Here is a 24,904-nt window from a genome sequence, read left to right on the forward strand (position 1 = left end):
ATGTAGTCTTGCACAGTCACAATCATCAACTGCTCTAAAAGCAGCAAGACTTGACAGACATTTCACATAGCAAACATTGGTAATTGCCCTTTCACACACACACACACTTATTAACAGGCAAGAGGAGGGAAGAGTTCTGCTGTGGGAGTAGTAAGGACACTCAGGACTGGGTGTTGTAGGGTGAAACTCTTCCTCAGCATGGGCTGCAGTCAAAGGAAGGTCTGTCCCCAACTATGAGCCCTCCATATTTCACTGGCACAGATGGCCAAGCACTGGATGAGGACTGACCCAGCCCCTATTCAAGCAGCAAAGTTTGTCCATACAAAATTGCCCCCCAGCGGCAGAACCTTCCTTGGCACTGACCCAAAGTGCTCACAGATTTACCCGCCCCTCGCAGCCCTGAGTTGCTGTTCCAAGGAATAAGTCCCACAGATCCTTATCAAAGCAAACCCAGCCACTCTGCAAAGGTGTTTGCTCTCATTTAACATTTATAATGGGAATGATATCACAGAACCTAGAGTACAGAACTCCCAGGTAATTTTAACAATATTCTGGAAACCAAGGAGGTGAAAAAGACTCCAAAGTGTTGTGTGCCATTAAATTGTACTGCGTATTGTAGGATATTTTACCTGAAGTATCGAGATTTCAGCTCATAAGAGAAAAGTCTGCTGTTATTTTCTGTCACAATCTATAATTAACATGCCTTCTCAAAAGGCTTTATGAAACATTTATTTCTCTGAAGTAACAATACCTTCTTTTAATAGCACCACTCTTCATTTCTCAGTTACTCCCCACATATCCTGCTACTTGGAGTAAACACAGTGCTTCCCATCCTCCTGCAGAGTCTCAGAGCATGGTGCTACCACTCTGTAAAGGACCCTTTCCAAATCAGTATTACTTCAATTGTATTTCCCTCAATTTATAGTCTAAAAAAATCATTATTTGTTTTATTTTGCTTTTTAGGATTCCTGATGCATTGAAACCAGGCCATCTCATTTTTCTCTGGGTTTTTTTTTTTTTCCTATTTTTTAATTAGGGTAACAAAACTATGTAAATTCAAGCTTCATGATCCTAAACATACTAAGGAGGTGGAACAGTGCCTGCCCTAGAGATGCTACAGTTCAAATAAACAGGAAAAAAGGAGAAACTGAGGCATAAGATTATAAAGCAACTTTCTACCACACAGCAGATCAAAAAGCCATTCCCTCCTGGAGGTCAGTCTAGCAACCCACTCATGAGACAGAATGTCTCTTCTGACTTCTTCAGACATTCCCAGGTAGTCCTAGTTCCCAATCCATTACTTTATGGAGTTTTACATAATTAGTCCTCAGGAAGAGAAACATTTAAGGAGGGAATATCAAAGGTAAGCAAATAGCACCTTTACTCAGGAAGTCTGAAAATGAAAATAACTCTTATTATGCCCTTTAAATATTTATTGATATTGGATAAAGATGTTTTAGAACAATATTTGTCAGAGGCTTTCTCTCTCTGCCCTCTCTTGGGGTTTTTTTTTTAAGTGTTAGAAATTCAACTCTTGCCAATCATGGAAGATTTCTTTGGTTTGCAGAACTAGAGAAATTATCACATGGCTTTACTAAAAAAAGAGAAATGGCTAAGTGAAAGTGACAGGGCTATAAAATCACCCTGTGTACAAATCTACTTGTTTTGGGGAAAGAAAAATAGACAAAAAGGTAAAAAAGAACTAGTGTGAAAATGAAAAGGGGAAAAATGTGGAGGAGCAAGGAGTGGGGCAATGAAGTTTCCTAGGCAGGACAACAAGAAAGAAGGAAATTAAAGCAATTATGGAACTGGAAGAAACAAGAAGAAAATAAAATGATAAACCAAAATTATGTAAGGGCAAGTAAATGGCAGATGGAAGAGGAAAGGGTGGGAGGAAGAAAGGAGAGAGTGCAGAGAAAAGTAATGGAAGGGAGAGAAGAAAAAAGAACAATGTCAGAAAAACCTTAGATCAGACTAAAACCTGAAAGGCAAAGGCATTGTATTTAGGAACCAGCATCACTTTTACTGCAGAAGCCTCAAGAAATCAAAGCAATACAAGTTACAAGTAAGAAAGTTTAGACCAGTTTAAAAACTTAAAGTCATTTTACATTTAAAATAGGAATGAGACTCGTGCTCCTGTTCCTTGATCAACAAGCAGGTCTCATCTGTGCTATTTTATACCTTGGAAGCTGAAAGTGTGTCCCACTGGAGATAGGAGCACCAAGCTGAAGTGTGTTTAGGGTCCCAGACTAAGGGAACCTGCAGTTGTGTGGCTCATGATGTGGCTTTTCTGCAGAGGTACACAACTCCTTGCACTGTTCTTGCCAATCTCTGTGAACCCAGCCCTGCAGCACAGTAAGCATTTCCATCACCACACTCAGTGCTTTGGATCTCACCAGCTTCAGCTGAAATTAAGACATGAAGCACCTGGTTTGATCAGTCCCTTCAATGCAATACAGTGAATGTTCTGTAGGGTTTTTTCACCAGGCTTCAGAAACACATGTGGGACCAAATTCCACCCTCCTCTGCACTGATGCAAATCTGGATGTGCACCCTGGTGAACACAGAGCCACTGCAGGTGCATCCCAGCATAACTGGGGGGTGAATGGGGAGCACAGCTTCTTCATATGGACACAAAATGATAAGCAACCACCTCTTTCCTTAGCTTAACAACGCTCCACGCTGCAGCACGTTCTGAAACAACCAGAATAGCAACCACCCACTCAAAAAAAAAAAAAAGTAAACACATAGCAAAAATGAAACTGCTATTTTGAGGCACCTCTTTACATAGGCTTTCAGTTCAGGCCAACAGCTCAGTACCTTGATTTGATCTCTGAGTGAACCCTGCAGGAGAGATATGAGTCAAAACCACAATCTTTCTTTTTTGTCCCTCCCACTGGGGAAAGGGTTGATAAAATATTACCAAAAAAGAGCAAACACAGTCCTCTCTGATATTAATTTTCAGAGTCAGTCCTTGAAATCTAAACATCTTGTTAGAAACATGTTTTTCTCATACTTCTTTGACTCCCAGGTCATGCTCTAACCTCAAATCAACGCCAGTTCAGCTATCAGTGATAAAAACATTGTAAACCATACAGACAACAGTTCCTATTAGTGAAGAGGCCCTACTCATCCTGCTCTGAGATGTTATTTTCAGTTGCTTATGTCTAATCATACAATTAATCATTCATGCCTAAGTCTTCCTTTCATGTTAAGAACCTACTTAAAGCAGTTTTTGTTTGGTTTGTTAACTTTGCTGCTTTAATTGAAAGCTATTTCCCAGAAGATTCTTGGGGAGAAAAATTTGGATTTTGCTTGGATTCTTGATTATAAGAACAATATTTAGAAACTCTTTTGCCTCAGGGCTCTGAGCAGAGCTAAGAAATTTAGCAAAACATAGCAGAGATGTGCTTTGGATTGCTCTCCTGATAAAGACACCTCTGTGGTTCAAGGCACTAAAGCTCAATTAGACAGCAAGTTTCTGCTGGGCTCTCAGCAAAACTCCTGCTATTCTCACACTTTGAATTTGACTTGAAGGATGAAGGAGAAAACATCCAAATTATATGTTTATCTTTCCTGCAGCCATCCTCCTGAGCACACATTGCTTATGGATACTTGAAGATGATATGATATTATATTCAATGCCCCTAACACTATAGCCATGCTTTTATAGAAAGGTGGGTTGCATAAATTATTGCAACAATTACTTTTTCACTAATTTAGTTTCTCCTTCCTACAGGTGTTAGAGACCTTCTAGCACCTTTCAGTACCTTCAGGGGGCTTACAAGAAAGCTGGATGGAGAACGACTTTTTAAAAGGGCATGAAATGACAGGACAAGGGGGAATGGTTTCCAACTGAAAAAGGGTAGATTCAGATTGGATATAAGGAAGAAATTGTGCCCTGTGAGGATGGTGAGGCCCTGGCACAGGTTGCCCAGAGAAGCTGTGGATGCCCCATCCCTGGGAGTGTCCAAGGCCAGGCTGGATGGGGCTCTGAACAAGCTGGGATAGTGCAAGGTGTTCCTGCTCATGACAGGAGGTTGGAATGAGATCGGCTTTAAGGGTCTCTTCCAATCCAAATCATTCTGTGTTGCAGCTCATCCAAATTTGCATGCTACCACCATGCCAGCAGTCCCAAAATTAAGCTATGGAGCACTACAGAGAGAGCTAATGAGTGACTACAAGAAAGACCGCAAAAGGAGCTAAGCAGCAGCAGGGAGGAGGAGAGTAGCTACTGAAGTTTGGGGGCAGTGAGGGAGAGGGAAAAGAGGGAATCCCCAAAAAGAGGAGGATCTGAGTTAGAGGAAATGAAAGGTTTGATGCTGTGGAGAAGAGGAAGCAGAGGCAACTGGAGATAAAGGGATGTGTTATGCAAGCAACAGACAGAGGTTACAATAAGGGACAGAGCCAAAACTGTCCACAACTAATGGACAGAAGCTGGGATGTAACTCAAGAGAAAGGAAAATGGTTTCCCCAGCAGCAGAAAACAGCTGTACATTTGTCAGTGTCCCATCCCCCTCTGACATCTGCTCCACATATGCTGCCACTACTGATGGCAAATCATTAGAGCTGGAAGCTCAGTCAGCTTCCACCATGCATGAAAGAGCCCAAATCATCAACACAGAAACCTACCAACAGTGAAAAAAATTATGGTTGTCTTTTTAAGCTCTGTTGAGATCCTTAGTTGTAGGCATTTGGGTGTATTCAATTATCCTATCACAAATCTTTCCCAGTGACCTTGGTCTCATCTAGAAACCTGGATATGCTCAACTTTAGAAACACATCAGGGTAGTCCAGTGACAAATATCATCCAAAGAATCCCCACCCGATATTTCATGCAACCTCGAAACTCTGAGCCACTTGCAGGCAGCGAGGGGGTGAAATCACAGTTTTGCAGCCTGAAAGCTACACTGGATGCTACCCTCAGCTCTGCTTTAAAGTTATTCAGTCACACCAGCGACGGAAATTTATTACTGTTTGTTAGTTTCTAAGTATGCATCCTCACTTTCAGCCAGTGTGCTGAATACTCACAGCTGGAACTGGAACCAACTGCTGATGTTTCCTGAATATATAATGGAAAAAAGTCCTAAACTCTCTGGGAAAGCAGAACTTCACTCACCCAATGTTTTAAATGCATTATTTTTTGCAATGGTAGCATATACATAAACACTGCAAATAAAATACTAAGGTTAAGCATGTCAGTGGAAGCCCTGACAATCAAAGAATGGTTTGGGTTGGAAGGGACCTTAAAGATCATTGAAAATAGATACAAACAGCCATGAAACACATTTCCCTTGCTCTAAATCAGGCAAGTCATACTCTCTTTATCTCAGAACCAGTGTGAATCCAAGCCCTTTTAAGCCAAAAGAGGCCTGGATCAGGCTCTGCTCTGGCACAGCTATGAGTACTTTTTTAGCAGTCAAGAAGTAAAAACTACAAGTTGTCAGCACACTGTTACTTTTTTCCAATAAACAAAACAGCAGAATTATCCAAATCTACAAGGTCAAGTTGAAAAAATTCATACTGTTTAAGCAAAAGCAAAACAAAAAGCTGACAAAATATTTGGGGGTACTCCTTAAAACAGTATCTTATCTTGAAAAGAAAATAAACAATTCATCAGCTCATATAGCTTTGGACCTCACAGGTTTCTTTCCCATTTACAGTGAGAGCAGGGCTGGAGCTAAGAGTTTGTCACAGAGCAGGGGATCAGTGTTAAATGTGCAGAACAAAGCAAGTAGCTCTTGGACTACAGGAAAATTCAGCCCCTTCCCCTGTATTTTCCACCTGCCTCTTGTGCCTTTGCAAATTTTGTTATTCATTCTCAAAATCTGCCATTTATGTTCCAGTTTGAGACTTCTCCCCTGTGTCCACAAACCCTCTGGGAAGCCACATGGTAAAAGTGCCCAAGGAGGTAGAACAGCAGCAGCTGGTCATTAAAGAGAAACCATCCCCGGTTACTGACCTCGGAACTTCTTTGGAGGATTAGCAAGGTCACCTGCCTCCGGCTGGACCACACACCGGTCATCCACTAACCTAGAAAAACAAAAGGTATCACACTCACTAAAACATGCCATCAACGTTTATAAATGCACAGACATGCCTGCCACTCCACAGAGCCAAAAGCTTTCACATTTCTCTAGTGGAATAGAAAAAATACCTCAGAAACTCTGTTATTCAGTTACTAACCACAACCAAGAAAGTCCACATCGTCCTTCCAGAGAGGGATTTCTTCTACAGCACTAAATTATGGTCTATGTTTCAGATTCCACTTCATTTAAATCTAGTTAAAATCCCTTTTGTCACACTAAATACATTGATGTTCCATGTAAAATTTATGTTTTCCTTCATCAGAGCCATTAACCCTCAATCAGAAATGGTTTTTTTCCTGCAGCTGTCAGATTTTCTTCTTCACCATTTCCCATTTTTTCCTCTGAGGAGGCATGTGGAATTAAGGTTCAGCTCTGATCAAAACACCCAAGACCACATTTTCCTGTGCTAAAATGAATAAGCATTTCTTTAACCCACAGCAGAAAATCTAGATGACAAATCTAATATATTTCTTGTAATATTTTAGAAGTTAAATAAAAAATAAAATTTAAAATATGAATTGTTAAACTTATCTCAAAACTTCCTAGACATAATTTCAGCTTCCTTTCAGGAAGCATCCTGTAAATAATTTGCCCATTTCAAACAATTATTCAGGAAAATCATGTTTAAGGACACACTACTGCCCTGCCACTTGACAGCAACATTCTTAGCAGCATTTTTGTTGGAAATTGAAATAAAAAGCACAAATTGGCTTCAGTCAAGTTACACAATAGATGCATTCAGCTTTGACTTAAGTTGGTGAAGGCTTTGCCTCCAGCCACAAGCACAGCAAGGCCGATCCCCCAGCACACCCATGAGTTTTCTACCTCTAGCAAGATGACAACGCCTCCACTGTAGCTGCAGCTCCCAGAAGCAAAAATGACAAAGAATTTTGGAAGTCAGCAGTTCCAATCTCATAACAGACTTAGATGCAAACATGTGGTGTCAGTGAGGAAGGGGAATGGAAGAACAGCTTCAGGAGTGATCAAGGGGCCTTAGGGAGTTGTGTTCTTCACAGTCTAGGTTAGGCCAGGCTTAAACAGAAGAGTAAGGTTTGGAAAGCAGGACTTAGGAAGAGTCTTGCAGGCATCCTGCATTCTGTCCATGTTCTAATAGGCCAAAGCTTCCTGTAAACAGCACCTAAAACCTGGAGTCGCTGAGAGCTGACTGGAAAGGATTATCTTAAACAGGAGCTTTGCCAAAGGAGTTTTTACGCCAAGGAGTACTTCTCACTCTCAACAAAATCCCTGGAAGGCTTTTAAGGAGGAATCCATAAGATTTGACCTTAAGCACTGTCAGGATGGAGGCATATTGAAAAGTCTACCATAACTCACAAGGAATCTCCTGCGTTCCTTGGTGACAACTTGTACACCCTCATGACAACCCCAACTGTGGGTGAAATGCAAAACTTTCACCATGGCACGTCACTGTAGCAAAAGCCAGATAGAAAGCAAGATGTTGGTGCTGAGCGAAACAAATGAGATCTTGCACACTCTCTGAGCCAGCCAGCTGCAGTACTCAAACACACTGGCCTTGCAGAGAACAGATATCCAACAATTAATACCAATCACTTGCTGCTCACCATTCTCTAAAGGCACAAAGATAAGGACCATAAATGAGCTTCGCAGCATTCAGGTACCAAAGGCATCAGAGAAGACAAAGGAAAAAGGAGATGGTGCCACTCCCATTCTATGGACACAAAATCAGAGCATAGAAAGGTTGATTGACATGCATCAGGGCAGTGGCATGACCGAGCAGGAACACAACCTCCTAAGCCCTTGCTCAGCACCTCAGCTTCTCACATCTTTGTTTCTTATAACACAGGCCAAAATTGTGAGGAAAGTACTGCTTTGTTTATTTAGCAGTTACTAAATTAACAATTTAATCCCCAGCATTTCCCCGTAATGCCATTCATCCTGTATTCCAGCTGCATGACCTTCAGGGAGGCTAACAGCTCCTTGTTTACTCTGGAGGTGCTCCTTACAGTACCATAGGGAGAGCTGAGCTGCACATTCCACATGATGCAAGACTTCAGCCTGCTCTGTGGAGGGGAACACAAGAGGCTCTTCAAACACAGACCACTTCCTCTAACACACAATTCAAAATATTCAAATCCCACTTTTATAGCGAGCCAAAAGAAGCTGCTGGTTTGTTACTGACACCTGCGAGGTGGCTGCATTAAACAAGCAGCAATTCAAAACCTTTGTAACCTACTAACAAACCCGTTTGAGATGAGTGAAACCAAATAACAGGCTTGGCTGCAAAAGGTCCTGGGCGCCTGCAGTGACTCTCAGACCATACTACAGCAGGTTTTAAGATCACTTGCTTGTAGGTTTGAATAGGAGGCCAAAGTGCATCAGATCAGACTTTTTAGATAAAGGCAGAATTTATTGTATTATATTTATTGTGTTATACCATAAAATGTGCAAGCTATGTAAACACTGATCCAAATTATGGTACAAATATTCAAGCCACTTAACCATGGTACTATCAGAGAAGCTTTAACTTCAAGGGGTTTAATTCCTCAGCTGGACCACAGACAATACTGCTTTGTGCTCTCTGCTGTCATTCAGCACCTGGCACATACAACACAACTGCATTTCAGTTTTCCCTACGCTGGCAGCATAGGGAAATAACAAAGGAGATCCCTGGATATGCATGAAATGATCTCAAGCTGAGCTAGCTCTCCCCTGAACACAATAAATACCTGGGGTTTGCACAATCCCTCCAAGTAACTGCTGTAATTAAGCTGTTCAGTTCATTGGTAGTGCCTAAGATAAATCATCAGGAAAGTCAAAACAGTAATTACACCCCTGGGCTTTACGCATGGCCCTTTGTATTCAGTAATTGCAGAATTAGGGGCTGAAAGCAACAACGCTCATGGGATTGCTTGTCACACATGCCCAGTCATTCTCCCACCAAAACCAGTGGAAGTTTTTCCACTCACTGCAGGGCAAGCAAGGGCAGTTCCTCATCATTGTGCCACAGGCAGCTAACCTCACAGACCAGCAGGTGTTTAAGCCATTAAGGCCTCACAGTGTACAGAAGTGTACACAGCTACAGTGTACAAAGGCTCATTAAACAAGAATTGGAGCTACCTAAAGCAATGCCTAGGAGATAAGGTGTGCTCCTCCACAGAGGTGGGGGGGGGGGGGGGGGGGGGGGGGGAAGTAAAGGCAGTTTCAACTCTCCACTATCATCACAAAATCACCCAGAATGGGTCAGGGTGGAAGGAGCCACAGTGAGGCAGCTGGTCCCACCTCCCTGCTCCAGCAGGGCCACCCCAGAGCACAGGGCACAGGATTGTGCCCAGGCAGCTCTGGAATATCTCCATTGAGGAGACACCACAACCCTCTCTGGACAATCTGTTCAGTGCTCAGTCACTGCACAGGAAGAAAGCTCTGCCTTGTGTCAAGTGGTCAAAGCAAGACACGGTAGAGTTCTGCACCTCTCTTCCTCTCCTCTCATTCTCCCCCGTCATCTGCTGGAGTTGAAGCTGCCTCTTCTCTGCTGAAATGGGAGGATGGACACAGGGGTGGGAGGAGCAGGCCTAAGCAATGGCAGTATAACTGATAAGCAAAGTATGTTGGCAGAAAAGTCTAATGATGCCTGGGTTCACAGGCAGGAATCATAAGTTTTTGTGTCCTTCAAGCTCCCCTGATTACCTAACACAGGCTAAAGGTAAATACACAAAAGGTTTCTAGGAACTTGCAGATGTAGTGCAAGAGTCAAGGAATAGTTGTACAGCTGTAATCCTAGAAGGACTGTTCTCAGTGATAAGTTATTTTAGATTTACTGCTGAGATACAGTTGCATTCTTGAAGAACAAACACCAATGTAAGAAAACAATAGGAAAGGAATTATAGTGGTTTTCATGGATTTTAGGTCTCTTTCATAACATAAGATGCTTTTTAGATTGTCAAAGAAAGCAGCCACATAATATCATTTATCTTAGCTTTATACCTTGAGTTTCAAAAATACCACCCTGAAATGTATTTTGTCTCTTCCTACCAACAGAGATTTCCACCCAATAATCACAGCCAATATTATTAAGTACAACAATATCTGAAAAAACTCATGAACACACAGACTCTCCCATAGGTGGAACTGCACGTGTGTGTGTAACTTGTCCAAAAATACAAGACCCAGCTGCTGATGTCTATTACACATTTGGTACTATTTATACACCTATGGAGTATTTAACTCCTCAAAAAGCTGAATAAACTAAGCTAGAGGCAATGCCTTCAGTGCAAGACACTCACATTGCTCAGCTTTTATTATCTTAATGGTATCATAATTTCACTGCCTTTTTGAGCAGCACAAGGCCTGGGCAGCAACAGGAAGAGGGGCAAAGTTGGTAACTGGCATCAGCAAGAGAAGCTGGACATTTTAACTGCCAGTGGGAGGCCAGCAACATATTTGTTCACAAAGAAAGCTGAGGTTCCATCCCAAAACCACATAACCTCAACATCCCCTCGTGAACAAAGGAGCGGCCCACAAAGGCTCCCTTGCTTTGCTCCTCAGATTTCCCTTCACACAACCTCCTCCACAGAAATGTTCCTAAAGAGCACCTGCCACCCGGGACACTTCTTTCCACCCAAACTGCAGCACAAAGCCTCTCCTGTGCTCCACACATCCCAGCAACCACTCGGCAAGAGAGATGAGAGTCATACCACCAAGAAACCAACCAATAATGAACAATAGGTGATTAAAATTTTGCTGCCCTGGAAATCAAACATCAAATACCTAAGTGCCAAAACAATCAGATCCACCCAGTTCTTCTCCAAGTCCACCCACTTTTCATTTCATTGAGCCTCTTATCAGGCATCTAGGTCAGCCCACTTCTTGTGTGCTTCAAGTGGTCTCCTGCCAAAAATCTACAGTCATCCTACCTCACCCTTCCCAAAATGTGAGTTCATACTCCTTTCTGACTACCAGTCCTGCTTCAAATGATTTACAGCTCTATGATTAGCTACCCTGTATGAAATGTATCCTTTTTCCTGTCTCTTTCCAATGCCAAATTTTTCACCATCATCTTTTCATATCTTTTAGGGTTCCCTAGATTAATCCCAGCTCAAGCAGAAAATAAAAAGGCTTTTCCTTGCACTTACAGAAGGGCTATTAAACCTCTGTACAACCTAGGAAGATTCCATGCTAAAAAGCCCTTTCAACAAATGGGAGGACAGCAGAACACAATATTTAAAGAACTTCACTTCATACCAGTGAGGTACAGCAGCACAGACACAAGAAAGTCTGGCTCCTGCCTGCCTCAAACCTTAGGAACTTTATACTTTCCTTTCTGAACAAATTTTAATTGCCACAAACACAAAACATAAAACAGGTTGAAAGGAGCTGTTTAATAAATGCCCTCACTCTGGGAAAGCAAAATTCTATGCATCTAAAACATTCCAAACTCCTGAAGGTGTCTAAAACAGCAGACAAATTTCATCATTAACAACCTGCAGTGTTGTTAATGGCGAAATTAACAACACTGTGCAAAACCAAGATGTGGATGCATTTTATCTGAGCTACATAGAGCAAGAACACTCAGCCATTCCCACCATCCCAAAAATGCTTGTGGGGGTCACTTTGTATTAGCAAATGGTGTGGAGACATGGGCAGAAAGCACAATACCAAGCACACAGTGGGAAACAAAAATACCAATACAAGCAGGCAGCTCCACATTTGCACTAATAACTGCACAAATAATTAGCCCTAAAGTTTTTTCCTTATCTGATAGTACATCCATATTTTCTTGTAACTGTACCTGCAGGCTTGCATGTCAAGGGGGAGGGAGTAAAAGCAGAAGTTTTTCTGCTCAGTTAAGTAATCCAGCTATAAATCCCAAATGTCATTTTGTTATTCTATTGTATTGTGTTATATCCAATCATGCTTTTAGATTGCAAAAGCTTCTGTTCGGTAGAACTTGTTTAGCCCTTTTAATAGCTATATTTTCATTTAAAATGTTGTGCAATTTCCATCAAATTATAAGAACAGCGCTAAAAGAAATTATTACAAAGGAATAAAATGTTATTTGGAGGTTGCAGAGGAAGGGAGAAAGCATGGTTCTTGGATTTTAGTCTCAGTTTTGCAATTTTTTTGGCCTGAGCAATAGGTAAGCTATTAATGCACAAAAAAAATGGTACAGAGCTACACTTGGACATACTGATTTTTGCCAAGCAAATTAACATTTGCACAGTATTTCAAGATCCTCACATCAATACAACATACATCAAGTCATTCTCAGTGGTGCCAAACACACTTATATTCTGCTGTCAAAAGGGGACTGGGAATTGGTCACAGTCACAAGGCTGAGAGAGCTCAGAAAGTGTTTGGACAATGCTTTCAGGCACAGGGTGTGATTCTTGAGGCTGTGCTGTGCAAGGCCAGGAGTGGGGCTCAATGATCCTTGTGGGTCCTTCCAGCTCAGGATATTCTGTGATTCCATGGGGAACTAGCAACGGGAGGAGGTGTGCCAGCCTATCCCACCCAGCTCCCTCCCCAGGCACACCCAGTCCTGCTGTACTCCTCCACAACACTGGCACTCTGCTCCCAGGCAGGTTTTGGCTTCAGTCTGTCTCAGTGCCTTTGATAAACAAATTACATTCCCATAAACCCAAGGAAATGGTTGATTTCTTCCTTTGTTTCTTTTCTATTTTTTTTTAAATATGAAAAGTAAGAGTCTATCCTACAAGGATGTTACAACAGCCTAAAGGCATTTAACTGGAAAACCCTTCCACAGGCAAACCCTCTTTTGGGTGAAATTTGTATTAAAGATAAAAAACCTGAATATATAATATGAGTATTAGGAAAGCTTTCTGAAAGCTTTCTTTAGTGGCTTGCAGGACACAGACCCAATAATAATGCACATCACCTGGAGGACTGGACAATTTTTTCCACTACTAACATCTTCCTTTTAGGTGAAATCTTGGCTGTCTTTGAACGGACAAAATCTTCACTGATGTCTCTGAGGCCAGGATTTCACCCTCATCATCCCAGCTTCCCAGAACTGCACTGAGGGATGAAGTTTAAAGAAGCAGCAGTGTCAGCACCTCACACGGAGGGTTATTCTTCAAAGATTTAATTGCAACCTAACCTCTTCAGCATTTCCACTTAATCCACCTAACTACATATGGAATGCAAACACTGTAACAAGCCCAGGATTTGGCCCAAACTTAGATGTAAATCAAGATTACACACATGACTTGAATTCTGCTTGCTGACACCTTACAACCACCCATAACAGGTCTTCAACTCAGCTGTCTCAATATGAGAAAGCACACATAAGATAGAATTACTAGGTATATCAACCTAACACACATTAGAAACACTGACACTGGGACCACTGTAAACTAAAAATGAGGGTGTCAGGGGCAACCCTGCATCTTTATGTGAATTTTTAGGCATGTATCTAACTGGTCCCTATAATATGAGCAGTTTAAATTTCTGTGGTACACAGTGATTTCAGAAAAGAGATCCTAGTAACAGCATCACTGCTCCCAAAACCAAGCAGAACTCATTGCAGAGTTACCTATTCAGTCACAGACAAAGCTAAGCCAGCAGCATAAGGAAAATAATCCAAATCAAAACAAATTCTACATCTAGTTTGCCACAGAAGAGTTTGAGGGTTTTTTCTCACCTTTGCACATATTTGTGAATGGCCACTTGAAAGGACTGCTTTGAAGAGCTGTGCTAATAAAAGGAGTCAGAAAGGCTGGATCATTCACTGCTAACAGCACTTAATGAAAATTGAGAGATTTATCCAGAAAAACACTGTTGAGAAATGCCAATATCTGTCCAGTGATCAAAAAGTGACTTCATCCCCGTAATGAAGGCAGTCACACCTACTCATCAAAATGGCAACACTTACTGTAGAAAGGAAGCATAAGCAAAGGAAGAAAATTAGGAAACTTTGCTGAAGTAACTCAATGTAAAAATATTGTTGTTTAAGCAGACAAACCAGCCTCAGATGCTACTGTAAGGCCTGTAATGAACTTCAGCATCTAGAATGAAAACATATATGTAGGCAAAAAAATGCATACAAACACATATACATACACAAATAGACATGAAAAAACGATCAATCCTGCAAACACAGGTTGGAATGTAAATCCTGGAAAACAATCCAAGCTCTTTCTCCATTTTGTAATGCAAACAACAATAATCCAGCAGACCAACCCATGTCACACTTTGTAAAAATGTGAGTGGAAAACATCGCTCAACTAAAGTGCTGACATTTTTCACATTCTGCGGTGCTTATTTTACACAGGAGAGGCAAATTTTACATGTCTTACTTTTTGCTTAATTAAAAAACCCCAATTTTTTAGACAATACAGATAACAAAACCCTCCATATTACAAACACTTTTATATGTCAGGGTACCAAACAAAGAAAGGGCTCACCTCATTTCACAGGTGAACAATGGGGACAAGTCCCAGGCTAGTGTGAACACATATAATTCCACTGAAACTAGTCAGACAGATCTTTTCTGCAGCAACTCAGTACTGACCCAGTCTTATACCCCTCCTTTAGTGCACCTCCCTTCAGAAGCCACAGAAGCTGTCCAAGTACACTCATACAACAGATCCTGAGCTCCCCCAGCCACAGCCCCTTTCCATGAGATGTGCAATATCCTGGCACAGGGTGCAAACCTGCACTTTACACCGGGAACATGAACCTTTCCTGACCACCCCCTTGCTCTGGAATTACAGTGCTGCCTGGTTTTGCCCTCAGATAAAAGGAGACAGCTCTCAGGTTGAACAGCTTAACCACCACCAAGCTTGTAGCCAGCACACAATCCAGCTCCCAAAATCCTGCTGCTGGTTTCAGCCTTTACTTCTGCCCCTGGGGACAATGACTTGGGCTGGCAGGAACTCCCTGAACGAGGTCTGCTCACCCTTTGATGTGTCCAGCTCTCACCGGTGGCAATGAGAATTGTGCACAGGAAATAACTCCACATCAACACGTGCTCCAATTCTCTCAGCAAAGGATTGTATTATTTTTATTTTCACTTTGCAACAATAAATGTTTACAAATTTTTGCAGCTTGCCCAGGTACTTTTGCATCTTCTTTGCACTTCTCTTTCTTCAGCAGACAGTTAAAAAGTTCCAAAAAAAAAAAAAAAAAAAACCAAAACCAAAAAAAACCACAACAGCTGAGAAATCACAGTGACTTTATTTACTTGTTTTAAAACTGAGAAGAGCCAGTTTCCTACGGGGAGAGATCATTTTGGGAGCTGTTCCAGATTGTCTCAGAACTGCTTTCCCAGTTGCTGGGAGCTGCTCTGGGAGCCCTTTGCCACACCTACCCTGACCTGTACACACTCGCTTGAGCGAGTCCCACGTAGCAGCACAGAGCAGAAACCTGGAGAGGAAATGCTTGGGAATGCTCTGGCCACAGTGGAAGGAGCTGGGAAGTAGGAGAGTCACGAAACAGCAGCCACAAGCAGGGTGGCAAAACAGTCACTTCTGTGCAAGGGGACAGGTGTGAGCCTGTTCTACTTGTGGGAACTTTCCACAACCCTTTTAAAGCAGGAAAATGACATCACAAGCAGGTTCACATCTCAAAACTGTTTCGGACCTTTCTCAAACCAACCACGAGGCAGGCTGGCATCTCCCACCAGGAGGCTACGCCCACAACATACAATCTCACATGCCCAAGGACTCTCAGGCTCTGAGGTACAGAAAACCCCACATCTGCTCAGCAGAGCTCAGCATTCTAACCAGGGTAGCTGCACACTCCAGGAGGAGTTCCCAGGACCCCTCCAGGCCCATCCCTGCACAGGGTCTGGGGACAGCATAAGTGGCAAAAATCACTCCAGAAAACACTTACAGTAGTACAGGCTATTGCATCCAGCACCCAGAGCAGACAAGAGCAGGTGTTTATTTACTAATACAGATTTTTTTTTTTTTTTTTGGTCCACCTGAGCTCTCAGTAATGACTCTGCTGAGCATCAAGGAGCTCTGACTCTCTGGCTGTGCTGTCACCTGTCAGTCAGATCACCTCCTAAGGTGTGTCTTAACAACAAGCTCTGTTACAAAGAAATGAGTTTTGGCCTTCTACCTTCAGGCCCTCCAGTTCAGCAGCATTCTTTTCAGCTGAAGGAAATGCTTCCAGGTCTCCTCACACAGCTTATCCTGATACCTTAATGGAGGAAAAACACCTGCAAATAATCACTTTCTTCTGGGAAAACTGGAGTCTTTTATCACTTACATACATTTACTGGGAATTAACTGGCAGCAAAACAAAGAAATCAGGTTTTCTAGAAAAGCCTGCACTTGGTGGTACGATAAGTGCAACAATGATATCCACTTCATTTTTCCTTTTTAAGTGCAATCCTGCTGTACACACATACACTTATCAACACTCATGCTAAAACCCCACAGAATCCATGGGTTTTAAAGATGCAGACTGTGTTTGACCTGGGAAAAAGGAGCATGGTTATTCCCTCTGGGTCAGTATCAAACACAATCTGGGCACACACAATGCACCTTCTCCCTTCTGTGCCAAAGAATATACGTCAGAAAGCAAAGGCAAACCAGCTCCAGGGTTACATCTAACCAAGCCAAAGCCAAACCAGGGTTACACCTCTTCAAGCCAAAGCAATCAACTCTAGAGGAGCTGTGATGCTATCACAAATTTTATTCCAAACCATGCAATCTTTGGTATCTTTTCTATTGGTCTCCTTCCTGATGCTGCATTGAGAGATATTAAAAACCCCTCTACTTTCACTGGAAAAGTGTGTGTTCCTTGCTGTCACCACTGCCCTGAAAAATGTGAAAAATGGCCTCCAGCTCTGTGAGCTCAAAAACCAGAGGACCGAGAGAACAGATGCATGCATGATAACTTTTTTTAAATCTCACCATTTTTCAAACCCCTCTCTTTTGTTTCTCGGGGATCTGACTCATAATTTTCAGAAGCAAACAGGAAGCACTGCAGACATCTCCAAGTGTTTCCTCTCTCCACCCTCCCACCCACCCCTCTTGTCTTTTACATAATTTCTGGAGACTTTGTTATTCCTTTTGCTATATTAGAAATGAAATAGCACTTCCCTACACCAGCTCCAGCATACTGAGGTGCAGGAGACCCTCCTTTGCCCAGCTCCAAGGGAGAGACATCTTTCATTCCCTTGACAGGACAAAGCAGCGCTTTCCCTGCCTGAGGAAGCCAGGCCTTGGGGGCTACCAGGAGCCAGCTGTGGGGAATTCAGTCCTGCTCCCCACAGCAGAGTGGGCAGAGAAACAGGATGAAGAAGTGTTAGAAGGTAATGTGCCGGGAAAGCCTTTTTACCTCACTCCATTTATTACAGCGCTTCCTTTCATTGTATACATGGGAAAAAATAACATTTCCCCTTCTCCACTCACCAGCAGGACCTGTCAGAGCACTGGGCAAGCAGCTGCTTGGCGGGCTGGGCAGGAGGCATGGCAGAGGGACAGCCTTGGGATCAGCTCCTCTGCACACAGAGCAGATCCCTGGCTGAGCACACAGGACTTTAGCTGGTCTTGCAAGGAGTTCTTGGTGCCCTCGAGCAACAGGGGGGTGGGAAAGGGCAGAATCCAAGGTGTGGGAAAGGCTGGCAATAAAATGGCATGGGGCTCCAAGGCACAAGTGAGGGGGACAGAAACAAAATGAGGGATGACAGGAGAAAATAAATTACCTGGTTTGAAGAGAACCATGCAGCTCCCACAAGGAGCTGGAGCAAGATCAGAATGTGATGGGTGATGGACTAAGTAGCCACCATTCCTTACTCCAACATGGCCAAGTCTCAACCAGGACAGTGGGGACCATGCAGAAATGCAATTGAAAGCCACCTGTTTCCCTTTTTAGAGATGTCAGCTCTCTCAGCCCAGAGCAGACAAAGTAAATGGGATACATTTTAGCAGCTCTTCTCAGGAAGAAGGCATGGTGCTTTTCAGGGTGCTTTGTGTATTCCATCTCTTTGTGTCAGTGCAAGGTTGTAAATGCAATTACAGGCAAGCCTGAGAGCCTGAGGTTTAGTTTCATGACACCCCTGTTCCCATAGAGATTTTGTAGGAGCGACCACTACTGCACACTCACCTGCAAAGGGAACCTGGACAAAAAAACAAGCATACCAAAGCTCACATCTAGTTTCAAGTTAAACTAATTGGTACAAACAACCCCCATTTAAAAAGTTCTAATCTAACACGGTGCAATAATATTTAGCACAGTAAAACTATTCTAACCTTTTCCTTATCACTCCACAAAGCTCTCGGACACATTATCACAAGAGCTTAACCTGCTGCCTGGCACATTAAGATTAAAAACCTGCCCACTGCCTCAGCTACTAGTCCCTATTCACTTGTGCATAGTAAATAATACTCCACAGATATAAGCTGATCTAAAAAGATAGCAGAGCACCCCACCCAAAAATAAGCTTCATTTTTATCACCTCCCCAGATTTTATGACCTAATCAAAAAGCCAATCGTCTATCACTGTGCTGCAGCTTTGCATACAGTTACACAGTTCCTTCTCCAAGTCAAACAGCACCACATTGTCTGGGATAATCTCATCCACTCACATAAACAATTAGCCTGCTATATTTTGATTAACACTTCCGTTTAAGAGGACATTGAGACGCTTCAGCCTAAGTGGAAGAAGGTCCAGCCTCCTGCTAAAACAGACATGCTTTTCCCAAACTTCCTCCCTGACTGTAAATCACAGCTGCCAGCTTTGCCCCAAGCACCTCTCTGGAGCAGAATTCTCCACTATTTTCTGATTTGACAGATGGAAATAAAGCAGCATACCTGATGTTGCAGCATATGTCACAGTTGAGACGGCCACAATACACAGAGTGTTATCACATAATTTCAGAAGGCTTCAACCCATACAGAGTAACATCACTTCAGGAGGCTGCAAGCAGCCACCCTTCTTGTTTTTTAGGACAACCCTTCATCCCCCTCATGGTTCATGCATTGTAGCTGTGTGCCCTCTGTTCCCTTTGGTGGTTGGTCAGTGCACCTGGGCACTCTGTGCCTCATTGCCTTCAATGCTGTTCCTCTGCCCTGAACAGCTGTAGCCCCCTGGGGATGGGGCTCCACGGCCCCACTTCCAATTACCACAAACTGTACCTACAACCTGACACTCCTCTGAGTTACCCACAGATCACAACAGTCAATAACAGAACTAAGTTGACCCAAATGCAGGCAAGGGCAAAAGTAAACATTAATCTGGGTCATTCATTTCACATTACAACCTTTCAGAGCCTGAGGGTCTCTAAGCAACAGTCAACCCCGTTAGCACAAATCATCTACTAAATTGCTTAAGTATATGAGCTCATATTGCTTAGAGAGGGCTGAGAAACACTCACATAAACTGTTTTGATGGGGAGCAGTAATGTGAAGCCACTGATAAAAAACAACTTGCAGAGAAAGTGTACATCCACAGCCTTGGTGATTTGAAAAACTATTCACCAAGGCAAAAGACACAATCATCTCTGACACCAGAGTTCACTCACATATAAATTCTTCCATCAGTACAGTGCCCTAAATAAGACATCAGAAGTAAACTGCTCTCTTGTGACCCATTAAGATAGAAACAGCTATTGGTTAAACCTAAATATTATCATATTTCTTAGAAAAACTGAAGCAGAGACAAGGCTTTATTCCACAGCATCTATATGCTGCTTGCTACTCTGGTTACTTAAAAGGACTACAAATTATTCCTGTACCTCACAATGTGCTGTTCATCTGGCTGGACTGCAGCTTCGTGTCAGCAATTATGTGAGTTGGAAATGAGCTTGAGCCTTTGTTCTTTTTTTTTCTAACCTTTAATCTGAAAATGTTTTAGAACATGTTTTTGTTTATTTTTACCTTTCAAGTTTAATTTTTGTCATAGGAAAAGAGCACCAAAAATAACTATTTGTTTGTGTTTAAAACTTTGTGTTTACACAACAGAAAAGCTTGTCTCTAACTTGTCATCCTGAAATTAGAAAAAAGTATCACAGCACTTACCTCACCAAAGTTCTGCTAAGTTCCTGCCAACTAACTTTGAAGAGATCCTGTCATAGCTGTGAAGCAGACTTTCAGCGGCATTTAAATCAGATATTCTGCTGACTTACTCTGGCAACAAAGTGCCCAGAAAAGAGCTGACCAGCAAGTGCTCAGTTCTGTATCAACAAGGGATGGTACAAATATACGACTTCCCTACCTCTTAGCACACTGTAGCCAAGGTGGAGGAAGTAAAATGAGACTTCACAGCACTCCCTGTAATCCCCTCTAGGCAAGACACATTTGAAAGCAGCTGCTGCCACATTAGGGCTGATATAAATCAGAAATCCAGACACACAGAATTTCATCTGGACACCCAGGTGCCAGTTTAAGGTGGGAACAGCATCCTCCAAAGAGAAAATCCTTCATCCCCAGACTAGGACCAAACCACGTGGAAAGAGCTACCAATATTCACAATGCACAGGAAAATCCTCCTCCCTCTTCTCTTTAACTAGATAAAATAACCTACACCTCACTGCATTCACAACAATTCAGTCCCATTTTGTATGGAGAAGGACTGAGAACTCACAGAAGGTACTTAAGGTCCACCCTACCAAACAGATCCATATTTCTTTTGGCTGCAAAAGTCAGGGAGAAAAACCCTGCACCAGTTTTTTAACACAATAATAAGTGCCTTCAACAATCCTTAGAAAACAAGTACTCAGATTGATCCCTCAAGCTACCAGTACATAAAACCAACCAAAACCTAGCCAAAACAGAAATGCTGAAGATCCTTCAATAGGTAACATCATCCACCAACAACAGATACCCACAACCAAGGTGTAGAGAGACCATTCTGACAGCATTTGAAGATACTTGAAGACATTTCATCACTCAGTCAAGCCTGTGAATGCAATGTCTTCGTTATCCTCAGAGGACTGAAGTGATTGAAAAGAAGAGCTGACAAGATATTTTCAGTCCTTTCAGGCTAAAGGGATAAAATTCCTTTAGTTCTTCTATGACCTCTGCTAAACTGAGATAATAGATGAAAAGCTGCTACTGAAAAAAATGCTTCACCTCAGCTTGTTGGAAATCTTTATTCTTGATCTGGACTTGAACTTGGGCTTCTTAGTCTATGCACTTGTCACTACAAGGGTTGACTATTTTAACACATATTTCAACTACATAGGAAAAGGAGGCACAAAGGGCAATTGGGACTGAATTCTCCTTGATTCATTATGTCTCATTCCCATCCAGTCAATCCCTGGACTTCATAAGCTCTGCTGTAAAATTCCATCCAAGAGATGTTCATGTTACCGAACAGGCTGGAACAAGCTTTGCCAGCCTAGTGTTTGATCTTCTACACAGTCCACATCACCCCAAAGTTCTTAATTATGTAGGAATTTGCTTTATATTGAAATAAAATAACTTCTGGAGTATAATTCATATTCACATCCGCTCCTGTTTTAAATTCCTCAAAAGCAGTGGCACACAGTGCCCTCATTTCCTTGAATCTATAAAATGAGAGAGTTAAAGGTAGAAGTCCATAATGATCCTTTCTACCCACACCCATCAGCCTGTGGGAACATTGAGATAGTGTGTCTTTTCTGAAAGCCTGCCGTCTCAAAGACTTAGCAAAATACTTGGAAATTCCAAATTCTCCTTTGATCCATAGATGGTTTACTCTTGTTTTTATATCTACAAAAGTCATTCAGCCAAGTTTCTCCTTTTTGCAGAGCCCTTTGGTGCCTGACTTCACAAGCACTGGATGATTTTGTGAAATAAATCCCAACTGTCTCAGTGGACAGCCATATCTACCAGTTCTCTGGCAGAAAAAAACCCTCAGCTCCTCAGCCACACACTCCAGTGATGCCCCCATTAGACACACTGGGCACTCTCTCTTTTATCTGTCTTGCCAACGTCACATTTCCTGCACTATTTCCCACTTCCTGCTTACATGCCACCAAATCATACATTTTACAAATCAGCAATGACTCTTCCAGCACCCCCTGTTTCAGCAGTTTCAAAGCCACGATACAATTTCTGAATGAATATAACCACCTGTGTTCTACCTCATTTCTAAATTCCAAACTTGCCTGATGAGATCAGGAAACCTTGATCTTGCCACTTTGAGGGGATGCTATGCTTTCAGATGATCGTAAGAGCCCAAATGGTCTGTGAAAGCTTTTAGCTGATCTGCAATCTATTCCAGGAGCAATACATTCATCAGATGTGTGATTCTGCAGGTTTTGCACCGTATTCAGAAGGTTTTGCCAATTATGAAAACAAAAGAAAAAGCAATGCCTTTTTCAGCAGTCATTCCTTGAAATAGTTCATTGATCTTCTGCCTAAGGCAATATCTGCAAAGAGTTAATTTGGGTGAGGCATCAACGTGACCCTGTTGCTCCCAGATCTGTGAGCACCCATGAAAGCACATTTAATTCCTATTAATTCCTTCAGCAAAATGTGCCAGCTGCTCTCAAGATGCCTCAGCACAGTACTGACCATGTACTTCTTCCTCAGATAAATTAAAATGAAAACATCTGAAATTTTAAGCACCAAGAGGAGTTCTCCCCAAGAGGTCAAAAATTTCTGTCCTACTTTGTCCCCTTCTAAGCTGCCCCTTGCCTTCTCACACCTGGGCTTCCACAGCTGAGTAACTGATCTGCAAGGTCATTCCTAAAGTCAAGTCTCTGCTGAGGCTCAAACACAAAGCAATCCAAAGCTCCCCTCACCTATATTTTGTGGAAAAATAGATCAGAACCATAGCAAATATATTTTTGACCAACTCAGTGACCTCACCCTGCTGTTTGAGAGGGGCTTTATTTGACACTCATTTCCCTAACTTGCCTGAACAGTTTTTAATTGCTGCCCCATAAAATGTTTCACTTTCCTCTGAAAGTCATCACTCGAAGTGTCACTAGGAAACCTCTTTGCTTTGACTCCTACTGATGCACCCAGCTCTTTCTCCAGGTGGCATTTTTATTATTGGTTTAATTCTACCCCCAAGGCTTCCAGTTCTTGTATTAGAAATAATATCAATTCTCTCTGATCTCTTTTCTGTGATTGCTTCTAGCACCATGGATCCACATGAATACCAGTCACAAATTTACACTTTGGAAGTTGGATCCATCCCATGATACCAGATTATTGTTAGTCAGAAGTAATGGCGTAAATTCTGGAGACTTAAGGACTGTTTCTGCCATAAAGAAAAGTTTGAGGTGACGTCAGGTATTTTTTTCATCAGTTCTTTGGAAACAGTTTTATATAATCATAGAATCATTTAGGTTGGAAAACATCTCTAAGATCGCTGAGCCCAATGAGTCCAAGAACTTGTGATTTCCTGTTTTCCTGAACCTAGGACATATCAAATAGCAGGAGTTTCTTTGATAGCAGTTTTCAGAGAGAAGAGTGCTCAGTGGCACACTCATTTTATTGCTTTTGGGTCAGCAGATTTTCTTGTCTATGACTGATTTTTTTGCTTGTGTTCTCTATACTCATTCAGGCCTGTACGCCTTGCCCAGATGATGCTGAATTTCTTTCTAAGAAGTTTCTTGGGCAACACAGCCCAGTTTTTATGCAGCTTTACCAAGTGTAAGTGCTTTGGGTGGTGACATCTATTGCCCCACTTATCAGGTTGCATAAAGGATTTTCTCCTTCACCTCCATTACAAATGAAGAACATTAATTATACTTATCAGTCAACGAGGTTCTCCCCAATGGATGAGCATAACAATAACGTCAGCAAGTGTAAGATTCTCTTCAGCACACAGTTTTCTCAAAGTGATAAATTCTGCATCTTTAGACATAGACTTAAAATAAAACAACACACCTTTTGACACGTGGGAGTCTTAATGAACTAACTAGCTTTGTCACTACTGGCATAAGCCCAGTTACTGTGAGATAAACCAATATAAAAGAATTTATGCATTGAACAGCTTGCCAGATCAATGCTTATAAAAGAGCATGGCCCAGAACTTGGAGTCTTTGGTTGTATTCCACAATATCTTAACAACCTTGTGCAAGCGGCTCCTCTGCTCGTGTCCCACCCCTTAATCCACTGTTTCTCTTCAAACATATTTTAGATCCATGCTTGAAAAACCAGCACTGTCCCACTTCCAGCTATGCTCAGGGAACACAGTTCCATTAAGAGCAGCCTAATCACAGGGACAGTTTAATCTGGCACAGAAAGGAAATGGATCAGATGAAACCCAGAGTTTGATTCCACTAGCCCCGTGCACAGCACGGCCTCAAATGAGCTGATACAACCAAACTTTACACACCATGGTTTTACTTTGTATCCCAGACATTCATTGGTCCTTGCCTTCAGTGACAGAAAAACCTGTTCAACTACAAAAGTTAATACAGACAAGACTTAATTGCCTGCCAGGTTCTGACCTTGTTTAGTTTCTGCAAAAGAAGCCACTGCTAACACAAACTGAGCAAACCTCTCAGCCAGACCCTGCAGCTGCCCAGGGGCCACAGCAGTGCCCTCTCTGAACAGCCAGGTGTCTGCCTCTGACGGGGTTTCTTGATCAAATCCTAATTTACCTTTTAATACTAATGAAGATCAAGCCAGGGAAGTAAAAAAATCTGAATTTGTATCCTATTCAACAGGTTCTTTCAAAAAATTGCCTCATGACATCTTTTCAGTTTATGTCCCCAAATTTGCAGGTGTAGGACCTACATCTTAAATCACTTATACAGGAAATAATGTCATGAAGCTTTGCAATGATTATTGTGAGTTACTTTTTTTGAGGAAAATAATATATATCATAGAATGGCCTGAACTGGAAGGGTCCTTTAAAATCATCTCATTCCATCCCCCTGCCATGGGCAGGAACACCTTTCACTATCCCAGCTTACTCAGAG

At 42.2% G+C, this 24,904-nt stretch overlaps 1 protein-coding gene across 6 annotated transcripts in view; it reads right to left on the reverse strand.

Annotated features, from left to right (window-relative positions):
- The window catches only part of ITPR2 (inositol 1,4,5-trisphosphate receptor type 2), a 242,085-nt gene that overhangs the window by 207,103 nt on the left and 10,078 nt on the right, over positions 1–24,904 (reverse strand). For 4 of the 6 annotated variants that reach the window (XM_059846045.1, XM_059846044.1, XM_059846043.1 and 1 more), the window contains exon 2: positions 5,963–6,033. In XM_059846045.1, coding sequence (XP_059702028.1) covers positions 5,963–6,033 — 71 coding nt within the window. Of the gene's footprint in view, positions 1–2,181; positions 2,204–5,962; positions 6,034–24,904 lie in introns of those variants that run through there. The other 2 variants (XM_059846047.1, XM_059846046.1) reach the window with 2 other exon arrangements.

Source organism: Haemorhous mexicanus, chromosome 5 (assembly GCF_027477595.1).
Source record: "Haemorhous mexicanus isolate bHaeMex1 chromosome 5, bHaeMex1.pri, whole genome shotgun sequence".
NCBI lineage: Eukaryota > Metazoa > Chordata > Aves > Passeriformes > Fringillidae > Haemorhous > Haemorhous mexicanus.